Genomic DNA, 16,626 nt, shown 5'->3' with positions numbered 1-16,626 from the left:
CATTAGGCGTCAATTACTGATCAAAAATGCAGATTTTTCTTTTTTTTGTATTGAAGAATGCGCGGCGCTTGTTTACACACCGGTGTGCACAGGCACATTACAATTAATGGGCTGTATCTTAGCTCAGTAAAAAAAAAAAAAAAAAAAAAAGCTGTACCAAGCTTTTTCAAGCTGCAGTGTGCAAGAGGCCTTCGTGATGCACAAAGACAACAATCACCGTCCAGAGCCGAGGACAATGGAATGAGCGTTGTAATTACAAAACAATTGTGAGGTCGGTATGATAGGTTGCTCTGTACAGTTCAGCTCCATCTGTTGCTGCTGTCTGGGCTGCCTGCCCCTGAGAAAGCCTCTGATCAGAGCTGAAGTGTAACAGGAAATGTGACCTCATTCTGCCTGACAGCCACTGACGGCACAGACTGGTTTTGAAAGGAAACAAGAAGGAGAGTGCAGCGCCTTCCCCACAGCTGTATAATAGGCTGATATCACAGAGCCAGTATTCACATCTACTGGAGAGTCTCATCCACAATCTCAGCATGCCAGGATCTGCCTCTCCCCTGCACCGCTCACACCAGGGATGAGGCTCTCCCTCACTGGCTTCTTCTACCAACCGACCAATCAGATCCTCCCTCTTCAATGCAAAATATTCCCCAAAGTCGTCTGGGAGGAAACCCCTGCAACTGACCCGAGGGACTGGAAACTTTCTTTACTGCTGGTAAGAGCCTCTAATGTTTGTGGTCAATTCACTAAAAAGTCATTGTTCTTCTGTACAGTATTTATTGTATCTCATTAGTATTACCAGCTTAGGAGGGTAAGCTGCTTATTCATCCTTTGTTTTTGTAGTCTGCAGTCAGATGAACTTGATTGAGTTAAAGTAGGGGGTCTCCAAACAGCAGCCCGGGTGCGAGGACCTTTGTCTGCCTTTATGTGGCCCTTGGGGTACCATTCCTCCCACTGACACCAACAATGGGGCACTATTCCTCCCACTGACACCAACAATGGGGCATTATTCCTCCCACTGACACCAACAATGGGGCACTATTCCTCCCACTGACACCAACAATGAGGCACTATTCCTCCCACTGACACAAACAATGGGGCACTATTCCTCCCACTGACACCAACAATGAGGCACTATTCCTCCCACTGACACCAACAATGGGAAACTATTCCTCCCACTGACACCAACAATGAGGCACTATTCCTCCCACGGACACCAACAATGAGGCACTATTCCTTCCACTGACACCATCAATTGGGCACCATTTCTTCCACTAATACCAATGATGGGGCACTATTACTCTCACTGACACCAATAATGGGGCACTATTCCACCCACTGTCACCAACAATGGGGCACTATTCCACCCACTGACACCAATTGGGCACCATTTCTTCCACTTAAACCAATGATGGGGCACTATTCCTCCCACTGACACCAACAATGGGGCACTATTCCTCCCACTGACACCAACAATGGGGCACTATTCCTTCCACTGACACCAACAATTGGGCACCATTTCTTCCACTAATACCAATGATGGGACACTATTCCTCTCACTGACACCAATAATGGGGCACTATTCCTCCAACTGACACCAATAATGGGGCACTATTCCACCCACTTATACCAACGATGGGGCACTATTCCTCCCACTGACAGCAATAATAGGGCACTATTCCACCCACTCATACCAACAATGAGGCACTATTCCTCCCACTGACATCAACGATGGGGCACTATTTCTCTCACTGACACCAACAATGAGGCACTATTCCTCCCACTGACACCAACAATGGGGCAATATTCCACCCACTTATACCAATGATGGGGCAATATTCCACCCACTTATACCAATGATGGGGCACTATTCCTCCCACTGACATCAATGATGGGGCACTATTCCTTCCACTAACCCTATCTAATGATGGGGCACTATTCCTCCCACTGACACCAACAATTGGGCACCATTTCTTCCACTAATACCAATGATGGGGCACTATTCCTCAAACTGACATCAACGATGGGGCACTATTCCTTCCACTGATACTAACAATGGGCACTATTCTTTCCACTAATACTATCTAATGATGGGGCACTATTCCTCAAACTGACAACAACAATTGGGCACCATTTCTTCCACTGACACCAGTGATGGGGCACTATTCCACCCACTTATACCAATGATGGGGCACTATTCCACCCACTTATACCAATGATGGGGCACTATTCCTCTCACAGGCCACTGTCCGGTCCACTCAAAGTCTGAACTGGCCCTTTGTTTAGAAAACTTGGAGACCCCTGAAATAAAGTGACACTAAACACTGGTTTTAAAAAAATAATATATTCCAGTATTGTATTCCTGACTCAAAAAGGTCTCTTCCAAATCTCCAAATTTCTTCTTTTTTTCTGTAGTGATGTGACTTCCTATTTTTCCCTATTGGAGGATGGCTACGCTCATTCTTCATGGCTCCACTGTATGTAGGAAGGTAGCCACCCTCTTTTGCTCACTCCTGGGATGATCTGAAGATTATGAGTTTTGATTTCATGAAAAATAGATTAAAAAGTGATTATTTTGGAGAATAATGATAATATTTAGTGTGACTTTAATAGTTAGAAATGATGATGAAACACTGCACAGATGAACGCATGGCTCTCTATGGAATGAGTTAAACAAAATAACATTGAGTAATGCTTAGAAACATTTGCAGCTTTGTACACCATCGCTATGACATGCAACTTGTGCAACTTACACCACGAGACAATCTTTGTAGCAATCAAAGGATTCTATTAGCTAGCTGTTAAATATGTGATCCTACCCTAAGGGACCATTCACATTTCCTTGGATCATTTCTATTTATTGTATAAAGTGAATATAAATCTGTGCAATCTAATGGAATAAAGTAGTGTAAAAAAAAAAAAACTTCTATTTGGTGGTAAATGGTGATGGTTATGTCCCTTTTTTTTTGTTTGTTTTTTATTATCAAAGGAAAACTTGCCCAAAATAGTAAAAAAAATATATTTTTAAAAAATTTAGCTGTGTATTTCTTGCTATTATCATAAGTTACCACCAAAGAACAACCCAAAATAAATTCTCCTGCTCCTGACGATCGCAGTGTTTCCACATATGTGTATGTTAGTTGTTGTTTGTACCCAGAGTACAGCCCAGAAAAAATTGTGCATTTTGCATTTTTTCTTATCCTGCCTAAAACACACTGACACTAACTGACACTGATACCAATTTAAAAAGAAATGTTTTTTTAATTCTTCCCAAAATATGCTGACTGTGACCTTTGACCCCAACCTTTGATACCAACCTTGACCTTTGACCCTGACCTTGACCCTAACACTAACACATATTTTTTTACTTATTTTTTAATTCCTTTTTTAATCTTTATTTTTGATTTTTATTAGATTTTTTTTTTTTTTTTTTACATACACTAACCCTGGCAACCTTGGTCTTATTATTTTTGTTCTTTTATTTTTTAATGCCTTTTTTTAATTAATTAATTTATTTTTCATTTCTATTTTCCGTGAGGCATATATATATATATATATATATACATACATACGTACATACACACACATACATACATACATATATATGTGTATATATATATATATATATATATATATATATATATATATATATATATATATATATATATATATATATATATATATCGAATTCCAGCCAGCAAAAGACCGAGAGCATGCTCTCAATTTTTCGGTCAGGAAAAGTTCCTATCCGAAAATGCGATTGTCTGTGGCAATTCCGACGTGCAAAATTCCTACGCATGCTCGGAAACAATTCAACGCGTGCTCGGACCCATTGAACTTCATTTCCTTGGCTCGTCGTAGTGCTGTACGTCACCGCATTTTTGACGGTCGTAATTTCAGCGAACTTTTGCGTGACCATGTGTATGCAAGGCAAACTTGAGCGGAATCTCGTCGGAAAAAGATATGACGGCTTTTCCGACGGGATTCCGATCGTGTGTACACCGCATTAGCCATTGTTTATTGGCCTCAGTATAGTTGCAGTTAATATACTGCCATCTTGTGGTAATTTTGGTTATTGCTATCTTTTCCTGTATTCCCTCCCATTGTATGGTGTATTTCCCCTTCCTTCGCTCATTGACTTGATGGGATAAAAATGGGCGCATGTCTCATGGTCACATGTTAATCTGCTTGCATGGGGGAACGCATTACCGTTGTTTTGACCTGCAAATACCGTTCTTTCAATCATCTACCACATCCTTTTCCCTACTGTAACCTGCTACAGTCAATAAAGATATTTTTGGATGAGAAAAGGTATTTGGTGAGTTCAGCTATCTGATAAGGACTGATTGTATCTGCTTACATTTTTACAACAGTTGGAGATAGAAGAGCAACAATTCTTTGTGCCGCAGATGCAGCAAATTTAACTCAGCATGTCAAGTTTATAGGCTGCATCGCCTGTAAAATCTGGCCATTTAAGTCAATAGGGCTGAGCCACCACCATGCCCCAAACGCTTGGCTGGCTGTTGCGGTGCATTATTTTTTATTCTTTTTTCACCCTAATGCATCCTATGCATTAAGGTGAAAAAACACCTGACAGTCACCACCCCCCAGCCCCCTCATTTTACTTATCTGAGCCCCTTCATCTCTTCGTCGGGGACGCGCTGTCCCTCTCTCCACGGGGTCCCTGCTCTTGATTGGATAGATTGATAGCAGTGCAGCCATTGGCTCCTGCTGCTGTCAATCAAATCCAATGACGCGGGCGCTGGGGGGAGGGGCTCAGTCCGGCATTCGTGTCTGTGGACGTAAATGCTGGAAGCGGGAGCGCGCCCGCAAGGTAACCCCCCCCCCCGGGAGAGCGCTTCTCCTAGGGGGTTATCTGATGCGGGAAGGAGCCTGCGAGAGCCGCCGGGGGACCCCAGAAATGGATGTTTGGGGCCACTCTGTGCAAAACGAGCTGCACAGTGCAGGTAAGTATGATATGTTTGTTATTTTAAAAAAACAAAAAAAAAAAGATCCTTTACAATCACTTTAAAGTGGAACTTCAGCCCTTGTTGTTGTTTTAACTTTAGATAGTAAAACCATTTTTTTTTCTGCCAGTAAATACCTTTTACAGCCCACTTCCTGTTTCCTGTCTGGTCATTAGCCTAGGTATATGACATCATGCACAGCTCCCTCTCTTGTGAGAATTTGCCAGGAAGGCAGGGGGATGGGTCATAAGAGGGCCAATGAGAGCTGCAGGGCTGCAGAGCTGGAGGTGTGCCTCTGTCATACCTCCCCAACATTCTGAGATGGGAATGAGGGACACCTACTAGCAAATGTATGTAGGCATAAGACACGCTCCACTGCCGCACCTTCTTAAAGGAGAATTAACCCCAAAAAACAGGTTAATTAAATCCACAAGGGCTTTTTTTTTAACCACTATGATTCCTTTATATTGGTTTTTAAAATTTACAAATGCAGAAATTTAGAATATGGAAGATAAAAAGTGCATTTTATATACAGCTTTATAGATCAGACCAAAAGGAGGGACAAATGAGGGGAAAAGAGGGACAGAGGGACTTTGCTCCAAATCAGGGACAGTCCCTTGAAATCATTGACAGTTGGGAGCTATGGCCTCTTTGTGTCTGTGTAAATCCCGGAAGTGAACAGGCAGCAGCATATTTGGCAAGTACAGAATCACAGTATATATAAAATAATATGCAAAGTGGTTGGAGGGAAGCTTCAGAATGGCAAAGATGTTTTTATTTCAAATGATGTGAGCTGACTGCAGTTCCTCTTTAACTACTTTAACCACTTGCTTACTGGGCACTTAACACCCCCCCCCCCCCTCCTGCCCAGACCAATTTTTAGCTTTCAGCACTGTCACACTTTGAATGACAATTGCCCGGTCATACAACACTGTACCCAAATGAAATTTTTATCATTTTTTTCACACAAATGGAGCTTTCTTTTGGTGGTATTTAATCATCACTTGGATTTTTATTTTTGCTAAACAAACAAAAAAAGACAGAAATTTTAGAAAAAAAAAACGTTTCATAGTTTGTTAAAAAAAATTGCAAACAGGTAATTTTTCTCCTTCATTGATATTCGCTGATGAGGCTCCACTGATGGGCACTGATGGGCTGCACTGATAGGCACAGATAAGGCGACACTGATAGGCACTGATAAGACGGCACTGATGGGCACTGATAAGACGGCACTGATAGGTGGCACTGATGAGTGGCACTGATGTGCACTGATAGGTGGCATTGATGGGCACTGATGGGAACTGGTAGGTGGCACTGATGGGCACTGGTAGGTGGTATTGATAGGCAGCACTGGTGATGAGGCAGTTTGGTGACTTTTATAGGTGGCACTGTGGGCACTGACAGGTGACACTGTGGGCACTGATGGATGGCACTGTTGGCATGGGTAGGTGGCGCTGGTGGGCACTGGTAGGTGGCACAGAAGCCTTTGCAGAGGCTCTCAATAATTGGGACTGATGTCCCTCTCACAGCCGCTGGTGATCACCTTTTTTTTTTTCCCCTCACGCTACCAGCTGCAGGCTTCACCCCAGTACAACCACTTCCTCAAAACGACGTACAGGTACATCATCTCGCGTGAAGTGATTAAAGATTAACTTTACTTTCATGGGAAAAAACTGTAAATAAAAATGTTTTTATAGCATATACAATTGCTACACAAGTCATATTGTAATTTTATGTTATTAAAAATTACTTTTTCTTTTCAATCTGCAGCCGCTGTAATTTTCTGTCAAATCAAAAAGTGTTTCCCAGCGTTAAACCTTTCATACAATCTCTAACTTGCTGCATTTGTATATTTCAAAACCAAGTATAAAGGAATAGTAGTGGTAAAATTAAGGCACTTGTGGGTTTAAGTAATCTTTTTTTTTGTATAATTCTCCATTAAAAGGGGCGTGGCAGGGGGTGTGTCCTATGCTTACATACATTTGATAATAGGTGTCCCTCATTCCCATCTCAAAAAGCTGGGAGGTACGAAACAGCACAAATATACTTGGAATACAAGAACCGTCTGCTTCCTAGCCATGAAGTACCCTAGACAGCAATTATTATAATACAGGATTTATATAGCGCCAACAGTTTGCGCAGCGCTTTACAATGTTAGGGCAAACAGTACAGTTACAATACAATTCAATACAGGGGGAATCAGAGGGCCCTGCTCGTTAGAGCTTACAATCTAAAAGCAATAGCCACCTGCTTCCTACCAAAGAAGGGTGCTAGGCGGTAACAATGATGTGATATGTGGTATACAGCTGTATGGTGTTTTGTAACTTCTAATAAAGTTGTTTCATAGTAACACATAGCTCCCAACTGTCCCTGATTTGGAGGGACTGTCCCTGATTTGGAGCAATGTCCCTCTGTCCCTCTTTGCCCCTCATTTGTCCCTCATTTTTGGTCTGATCTATATAGTTGTATATAAAATACACTTTTTAGCTTTCAAAAAGTGTTTCCCAGTGCTAAACCTTTCATCCAAATTCTAAATTGCTGCATTTGTACATTTTAAAAGCCAATATAAAGGAATAGTAGTGGTAAAAAAAAGTTCCTCGTGGATTTATTTTATCTTTATTTTTGGTTAATTCTCCTTTAAGGGGGTGTGGCAGGGGGCGTGTCCTATGCCTACATACATTTGTTAGTAGGTGTCCCTCATTCCCATCTCAAAATGTTGGGAGGTATGGTAACATTTTTTTTTTTTTTGTGGTGTAATAGGTAGTGTTAGTGTTCTATATTTCATTTTTGGTTTTCTTGTGTCTGCACGCTGGTTTGCATTTCAGTACCTATGCTTGAATCGTGGTTGTAGCATAAGTAGAATCATTTTCTTTCTTCCATACCATTACTTAGAGCATGTAGACTTTGGCTGTATAATCACTTCCTGTGTTCTCCTATAGGAGTACGTACATAGCAGAAATTCCTCACATCTCAAGTCAACAGTCACCACTGAATGGCTCTGGAAACACTATACAGTCCAGACACAGCATAGCTTCCAACCTTCTGAGAAGGGAAAGAGAGACCCCGCACAGCGGAAGCTGTTTGGGGAAGGACATCTGCTTAATTTTAACACCCACCGGGCCGCAAGTTTGAATTAACACTTATAATTTGCTCACATTGGTGTTTTTTTTTTTTTAGTATCATTTTCGTTCAATTTCTTAAATTTAAAAATCAACATTGTTCCCATGGTAGTATCATACATAAGTTATTGGTTAATGTGAAAGGGCCAGGCAAGTTCCAAATAGTTGAAATAGCAAATAATCAGTTGTGATGACCCTGATAGGGGTCATGTAGAGTTCCTTTAGTGTAGGTTCCTTCCTCGTGTTTGCTAGGAGTTGACAACACCACTCAAACCCCCTTAGATGGAAGGGTATAAAGGGTGGTGGTAGGGAAGTTGGGATAAGGTTGTAATGTCCCCGATAGGGGCCATGTAAGGTCCCTTTACTGTAGGACTTTGTCCCATGTTGGCTAGGAGTTGGCAATGCCAATCAAACCCCTTAGATGTGACAGCATAAAGTGTGGTAGTAGGGAAGTCGAGAAGAGGTTGTGTGATGTTCCTGATAGGGGCCATGTAAGGTCCCTTTAGTATAGATCTTCACCCCATGTTTGCAAGGAGTTGGCAACACCACTCAAACCCCTTAGATGGGAGGGTATAAAGTGGTAATAGGGAAGTTGAGAAGAGGTTGTGATGATTCTGATAGGGGCCACATAGTGCCCCTTTAGTATAGGTCTTTGCCCCATGATTGGTAGGAGTTGGTAATGCCACTAAAACATAAAGTGCATAAAGTGTGGTAGAAGGGATGCTGGGAAGAGGTATGCCAACAAAAGGAATCCAGCAGGGCGGACTTTAATTTTCTTGGGAGGGCGAACTGTCCATTGGAGCTTTATGAGTGGCAAGGTGCCTAGTTTCCCCCTAGGGAAGGAAATGGAGGATTCTACCTCTTGGAGCCTTGCCAGGACTACTGCGGAATTGATACATGGCTAAAAAGCCATGTTACAATATACAGCAACAGTATAATTTTTCTTAAAAGTTCCATGTTTTCTTAAATAATCAGAGATATAGTCTCCAAAAGCCTGGTTACACACGGAGGATCAGATACATCAGGGACATCAAGCAAATAATGGTCAGGTTCAGGCAGAGGTTTGGCAACAAAGAATCAAGCAGATGCAGGTAAATCAAGGTCAAGGCAAGCCGGGGTCAGGATAGGAGAGAATCATGATAGTCAGGAAGCCGGGTCAAAATGAGATCAAGGAGGACTGGCACAGGAACAGGATACAGGGGAAAGCTGAAGATCATACAGCAAGGCCCTAGTACATCTGCCATCCGTATATTTGTCATTTTGGTGCCAGTGCTGATGAGCGTGCATGCACGTGCGCGTACTTGTGGGCGTGATCGTGCATGCACATAGGCGTTCACGCGATCACGTGGATATGCCTGTTACAAAGGGTACTTGTGGAATTATGCCCACGCATGCATAATTGTCTCTACCTTTGCACATCTGCTGCGCTATGGCCAGCATGTCCTTGACAGAGGTCATGTTCCGGGGTTCTTCATGTATTTAAAGGTTTCAATCATGTCCTCCCTTTCCCCTCGTTCCTCCCATATTAAAGGAGAAGTACAGCCAAAGCTGGTTTGGCTGTACTTCTCCTGTGGATCACAAGAGTGGAGTTCATTCTCCACTCTTGTGACCCATTTTCAGCAGACAGCTGGCTGAAGCCCGCTGTTGGCTGATATCACAGAGCCGATCCAGGCTGAGCCAGCCGCTCCTACAAGCTCCACAGCCCAGCGCTCCAGTGAGTGTGGGGGGGGGGGGGACAGAGCAGACAGTGATGTCTGACAGACATCAGCTCTATGCTCATGGAGCTCTGAGAACCGAGCAATCTGCAGTGTTTGATCACTCGATTCACAGAGCTGGCGGTGGACAGATACTGCATCCACCTAGGTAAGTATGATTCTAAAAAAAATTCCCTTTTCTTTTAAGTTCCTGCAGTCTCTCTGTTTTATCCCTCAGACCTTTCACCATTTTATGTTACCCATCTCTGAACTCGTTCTATCATATCAATATCTTTTTGTAAGTGAGGTCTCCAGAACTGGACACAGTATTCTAAATGAGGTCTAACTAAAGATCTATATAGGAAAATCAGAACCTCCTTGCTCCTGCTGGTCATTCCTCTAGTGATAACTAAAGATCTTTCTGCTGGAATTAGGACCTCCTTAGTCCTCCTGGTGACCTTTCTCTTGATGCATCCTATTACCTATTTACATAGTTGGAAAGGTTGAATAAAGACATCACTACATCCAGTTCAAACTGTGTGGGTGTATGAGTGTGTATGTATTTATGTCTCTACCAAATTTCCATATCCCTGTATACTGCATTCGCTAAGATGCCCATCTAAGAGATTTTCTCGGCTGACACCACCAATTGTGGGAGTTCCACATCCTTACTGCTCTAATAGTAAAGAATCCCTTACACAATTTGTGATTAAAACGCTTCTCGTCCAATTTCATTGAATGGCCCCGTGATTTTTTAAGCGACCTGAGGCCAAATAGTCTTTTCCCTATATTATGATCACCATTTAGATATTTGTATATTGCAATCATATCTCCTCTTAAGCGTCTCTTCTCCAGAGAGAATAGGTTTAATGTTTGTAGTCGTTTCTCATAACTGAGGTCCTCCAGACCCTTTATCAGTTTTGTTGCCCTTCTCTGGACTCTCTCCAGTTCCAGCACATCCTTTCCTAATGGGTTCAATTTAAGGAGTAGCTAGTTATATATGGAATTCTAAGAGGCTTTATCTATCCTATCTTCGCGTTCTTAGATATTTCTGCCACTTGTATGGATTCCTTCTTTATCTCAAGGACCTTTCATCTGTCTGGTTCATGTCCCAGACATATTTGTTTTTATCCGCTTGGCTTATTTTAGCCAGTAGGATTCTAAAACCGCCCCATACATTCTTAGGTCAGTGATATAAGTCATCATGGTAATTCAGTAAGTTCATATCAAATACATTTAGACTGAAATTACTGAGTGACTCTGAGACATAACAGATGAGGGAGGACCTGTCAGGATACAGATACAGTATTGGATCCACCATTGCAGACTTACTTTAGAATGAACCTGTGCTTTGATCTTGGGTTGTCCATGTAGCATTCTATAACCAAAATGTTTATCCTCACAGATCAGGACCACAGACATTTTCAGGATGGATGGAAGACCTCCCGCGATGTCAACGCCGAAAAAAGGAAGATGTACGTATGGCAGATATTTGTTCAAACAAAAATAATATATCCTGCTGTCAGAATACAAGGTGTGACAATTTAATTCCCAAAATGGACTGTAAAAAAAAAAAAAAAAAAAATTGTGAAGGAGCGTTGTCGTGGTGGAGGATCAGGCCAGAGTTCCGGTCTTTTCCTCCGAACAGATTCCCGTAACCTCTTCAGAATTTCCAAGTAACAATGTTGGTTGACTGTTGTGCCGCGTTCTATGAACTTGTAGTCAACTACTGTATCTCCTTATGATAAAAAAGCAAACCATCATGAGCGTACAAGGGTTCTCACTCTGTCCACATTTGCATCCGTCCTTAGTCCTAGTGGACGTCTTCCCACCCCTCCTTAACCACTTTAACCCCCGGAAGGATTTACCCCCTTAATGACCAGCCCATTTTTTGCGATACTGCACTGCGTCGCTTTAACTGACAATTGCGCGGTCGTGCGATGCTGTACCCAAACAAAATTGATGTCCCTTTTTCCCCACAAATATAGCTTTCTTTTGGTGGTATTTGATCACCTCTTCGGTTTTTATTTTTTGTGCTATAAACAAAAAAAAGCAACAATTTTGAAAAAAAAACCCAATATTTTTTTAGTTTTTGCTATAATAAAAATCCCAAGTTAAAAAAAAAAAAAAAAAAAAAAAAACACATTTCTTCATCAATTTAGGCCAATGTGTATTCTTCTACATATTTTTGGTTTAAAAAAAAAAAAATCGCAATAAGCATATATAGATTGGTTTGCGCAAAAGTTATAGCGTCTGCAACATTGTGGCAGACAGATCGGACACTTTTGACACATTTTTGGTACCGCTGAAATTTATACAGAGATCAGAGCTAAAAATAGCCACTGATTACTGTATAAATGTCACTGGCAGGAAAGGGGTTAACACTAGGGGGGCGATCAAGGGGTTAAATGTGTTCCCTCATTTGTGTTTCTTATTGTGGGGGGAGGGGACTGACTAGAGGAGGAGACATATCGCTGTTTCTAGTCCTACTTAGTAGGAGCAGACGATCTGTCTCTTCTCTCTTGACAGAACAGAGATTTGTGTGTTTACACACACAAATCCCCGTTCCGGCTTATGTGCCTGCGATCGCAAGTGGCCGGCAGTCATCGCGACCGCCAGCCACGCGCAGCAGGACCCACGCCATGCAGGGAGCGCGCGTGCGCCTGCTATAGCTGTTTAAAGGGCCGCCGTACAGCTACAGCGATTTGCGGGTGATAGCCGACCTGCCGCAGTATAATGATGGCGGGTTGTCAGCTAAACCGCCTATACCATTCAACACTTGATTTCTTCATAGAATGTTCATCATGCGCCTGTTGTAACAGAGCTAAAGTTTCACTCGCACATTTGCCAATTTACCAATCCACTGCTCCAGATTTCTGTCACCTCATTTTCCGCTAACAGCACAACGCACACACATGTTATTTCTTCTATTACTCCATAAAGGCTGAGTCAACTGGTCTGCAACCCAGATAAAATGGAGAAAAACAGGATGTAAAGCCAACAATAGAGACAAGTACAAGTTAGAACATGTCAGAACAAGCTCCAGTGAGAATGACTGTAGACGTGCGGTTCAGTTTGTTCCAAATTAAAATTCCGACAAATTTTCCTTATTCGGAGATTTGAATGTATCCGAATTTCCGAATTAGAATAGTACCGAACTTAAACGAATCCGAAATAACGAAATTCCAATTCGAATCGTTTTCAAATCATTTTCGAATACTTTTTGAGTTCGAATAGTTTCCGAATTTGAAAAGTTTTCGAATTCTAATTATTTTACAATTTCCAAAGAGAATAAAATAGAATAGAAAATAAAGGAATAGAATAGAATTTTTTTTCTATTCTATTCCTTTTAGTTTCTATTCTATTTTATTCCATATGGAAATTGGAAAACGATTTGAATTCGAAAACTTTTCGAATTTGAAAACTATTCGAAAATTGATTTGAAAACTATTCGAAAATGTATTCGAAAACTATTCCAAATTGATTCGAAAGCGATTCGAAACGATTCGAAAAAGAATGAACTAAACGAATCCCGAAAACGAATGAAACAAATTTAACTAAATGAATTTATGTAAATAACGAATCAAAACGAAATGAAACCAAACAAATGTTTTTGTTCTGCACATGTCTGCACATGTGTGACTCACCGCCATAGTGCTAGGCCGCGGGCATTCTGGGAATTTAACCGTTTGCCGACCGCCGCACACAGATATACGTCGGCAGAATGGCACAGGCAGGCAAATTTGCCGCCTATCGGGCGCGCGCACGCCGCGGGAGCGTGCCCATGGGTCCCGGGAACTCGATGTTCGCCGGCGGCCCGCGATTGCGGTGTGGAGAGGTAGAACTGCCTAGTGACATGACAGGGATCTACTGTCATCGGGAGCAGTAATCGCTGTCATGTCAGTGGTAGCCCCTCCCCCCCACAGTTAGAACATTTCCCTAGGACACACTTAACCCCTTGATCGCCCCCTAGTGTTTAACCCCTTCCCTGCTAGTGTCATTTACACAGTAATCAGTGCATTTTTATAGCACTGATTTCTGTATAAATGACAATGGTCCCAAAATAGTGTCAAAAGTGTCCGATGTGTCCGCCATAATGTTGCAGTCACAATAAAAATCGCAGATCGCCGCCATTACTAATAAAAAAAAATTAATAACAAAAATGCCATAAAACTATCCCCTAACTTTCGTGCAAACCAATCAATATACGCTTATTGCGATATTTTTTTTTACCAATAATATGTAGAAAAATACATATTGGCCTAAACTGAGGAAAATATTTTCTTTTTATATATATTTTTGGGGGATATTTATTATAGCAAAAAGTAAAAACCTATTGCGTTCATTTCAAAATTGTCTCTTTTTTTTGTTTATTGCGCAAAAAATAAAAACCACAGAGGGGATCAAATACTACCACATAAAAAGCTCTATTTGTGGGAAAAAAAGGACATCAATTTTGTTTGGGTGCAACGTTGTACGACCGCGCAATTGTCAGTTAAAGCGACACAGTGCCGAATCGCAAAAAGCGCTCTGGCCAGGAAGGGGGTAAAATTAAAATTAAAAAAAGACACCAACTCCCCCTAGTGGGGAATTAAATATTATGTCCAGTTGGTACAATTTAAACCTAACGCCATCTTGTGGTCGAATAACAAACCACAAGTGAATGATGTGTAAGCAAGTTAAACTAATGCCGCGTACACACGGTCGGACTTTCCGGCATACTTAGTCCGGCGGACCAGAGTGTGGCGGACAATCCGCCCGTGTGTAGGCTCCGGCGGACTTTTCCGGCGGACTTTTTCCCAAAAGCCCGCCGGACCTAGATTTGAAACGTTTTAAATCTTTCCGTCGGACTCAGTTTCGGGCGGAAAGTCCGCTCGTCTGTGTGCTGGTCCGACGGAATGCCCGCTCGTGTGTATGCTGGTTCAACGGATCAGATACGACGCGAGGGCAGGGTATTGCATCTCGCACTCGCTGCAATAGGAAAAACACATTTTCCTATTGCGGCGAGCGCGGGGCATATCAGGCCCTTAGGTCTGGTATGGATCATAAAGGGAACCCCCCCTACGCCGAAAAAATGGCGTGGGGTCCCCCCTAAAATCCATACCAGACCCCGATCCGAGCACGCAGCCTGGCCGGTCAGGAAAGGGGGTGGGGACGAGCGAGCGACCCCCCCCTCCTGAACCGTACCAGGCCACATGCCCTCAACATGGGGGGTGGGTGCTTTGGGGGAGGGGGGCGCCCTGCGGGGACCCCCCAAAGCTCCTTGTCCCCAGGGACTGTGACATCAAAAGGAGGCGGGGTCTCCGCCTATATAAGTCACAACGCAGCCCTCAGAGAGCATTCCAGCCGGAGAGAGCGTCGTGTCAACATCTGGAGAAGAGAAGAGAAGACAAGAAGCCCAGAAGACAAGAAGCCCAGAAGTCCAGGACCTCTGCTGGCAAGAGAGCTACCTGAACACAGCGGAGGAGCCGGCCGAAGAACTGGAACACTGGGAGAAGAGAGCGGAGAAGAACCAACCGGACGCCGGGAGAAGATGAACCGGAGGGACCCCCGAACCCGGAAGAAGACCCCTGAAGCCGGAGGAAGATCCCCCCCCAACGAGCTGTTTAATAAAATATTTTAAAAACCTGTGCAGTGTTTTATTATTTACACTTTTTCCCTGGCTGAATGGGTAGGGGTAGAAAGTCCGACCGTGTGTACGCGGCATAAGAAGAATGATCAATATTACTCTATATTAAACCAATCCCAAAATGGATATTCAATCTATATTAAGCTAATACCCAGATACCCTCTATGGGAAAACTTAGGTAAGTGTAGAGATTTAGATTTCCACCTTACACCCCATGGTTGAATCGTTGGAATATAACATTATCCTTCCGTGCATATGACTACCTGTAATGGGTGTCAGGTTGGTCTGATGAGTGGGATGTGTGACAAGTGTTGGTGGAGGAAGATTCACAGTCACCCCTAATTGGTTATATCAGCACTGCGGATTTATTTCTTTGGACATTGCACTTTATGAATATTGCACTTCAATGATTTATATTGGACACTTTTATTTTTTGGCAATTTATATGTATGCACTTGCACTTTATATTGTATGAATTCCTTATTTGTTAGTGGATGATTTATGGTAATTGTCACTCACTGGTGACACCAAGTGAATTTGATATTGTACACACTGATGATATGTTTAATAGTGGATAGCACACACGTAACAAAGAGCGCGGTTTAATGAATATATTTATTCATGTCCTTTTTGCACATAAACGAGCCACTTTGCCTATAACGAGCAGCTCTCAGACCACATATAATAGATTAGCCATCTGCGCAGGTTAGGGTAATTCCATTTACCCCTTCTATACCAGGTCTTTTTTTTTTTTTTACACCATATACTACAGTTTTACAACCCATGTGAATAGGGCACATAGTTTTTTGTTTTTTTTTCTTTGTGCCCTATTCACACTATTGTTTTCTATGTGCTCTTTCCATGACTGGGGTTGATCAGGTGCAGAAAAATGAAAGCCACCAGACTTAGCGGTCTATTCATTCAAATATTGGCTGCGATGAATCATCGTAATGAGTTTAATGTGTTTATTTCCTATAATCATCAGCTTCATCTAGTGGCCAAAAGGCAGAATTTTCCTGAGATACCTCAATAGGGACAATACAACATTATGGCCACTAGATGGAGCTGATTATTATAGGAAATAAACATAATACACTGATTACGTTGATCGTTCATGATAGCTGTGTGAATCCTTCAGGCATTCGCACAGCAAGTTTTTTTTTTCTATAAATAGACACCATCGTGTGAATGGGTTCATAATGCACATTAGCACACAGATA

The 16,626-nt window shown here is 42.3% G+C and overlaps 1 protein-coding gene across 1 annotated transcript in view; it reads left to right on the top strand.

Annotated features, from left to right (window-relative positions):
* Positions 1 to 371: 371 nt before the first annotated feature.
* TMEM71 (transmembrane protein 71) overlaps positions 372 to 16,626 on the top strand; it is a 49,066-nt gene continuing 32,811 nt past the window's right edge. The window contains exons 1-2 of the mRNA XM_073632268.1: positions 372 to 712; positions 11,183 to 11,252. Of these exons, the coding sequence (XP_073488369.1) occupies positions 575 to 712; positions 11,183 to 11,252 (208 nt within the window). The 5' untranslated portion in view covers positions 372 to 574. The remainder of the gene's footprint in view (positions 713 to 11,182; positions 11,253 to 16,626) is intronic.

Source organism: Aquarana catesbeiana, linkage group LG05 (genome assembly GCF_042186555.1).
Source record: "Aquarana catesbeiana isolate 2022-GZ linkage group LG05, ASM4218655v1, whole genome shotgun sequence".
In the NCBI taxonomy this organism is placed as follows: Eukaryota; Metazoa; Chordata; class Amphibia; order Anura; family Ranidae; genus Aquarana; species Aquarana catesbeiana.
Note: the sequence above shows the minus strand (reverse complement) of the source record. Positions and strands in the feature narration are given on the sequence as shown.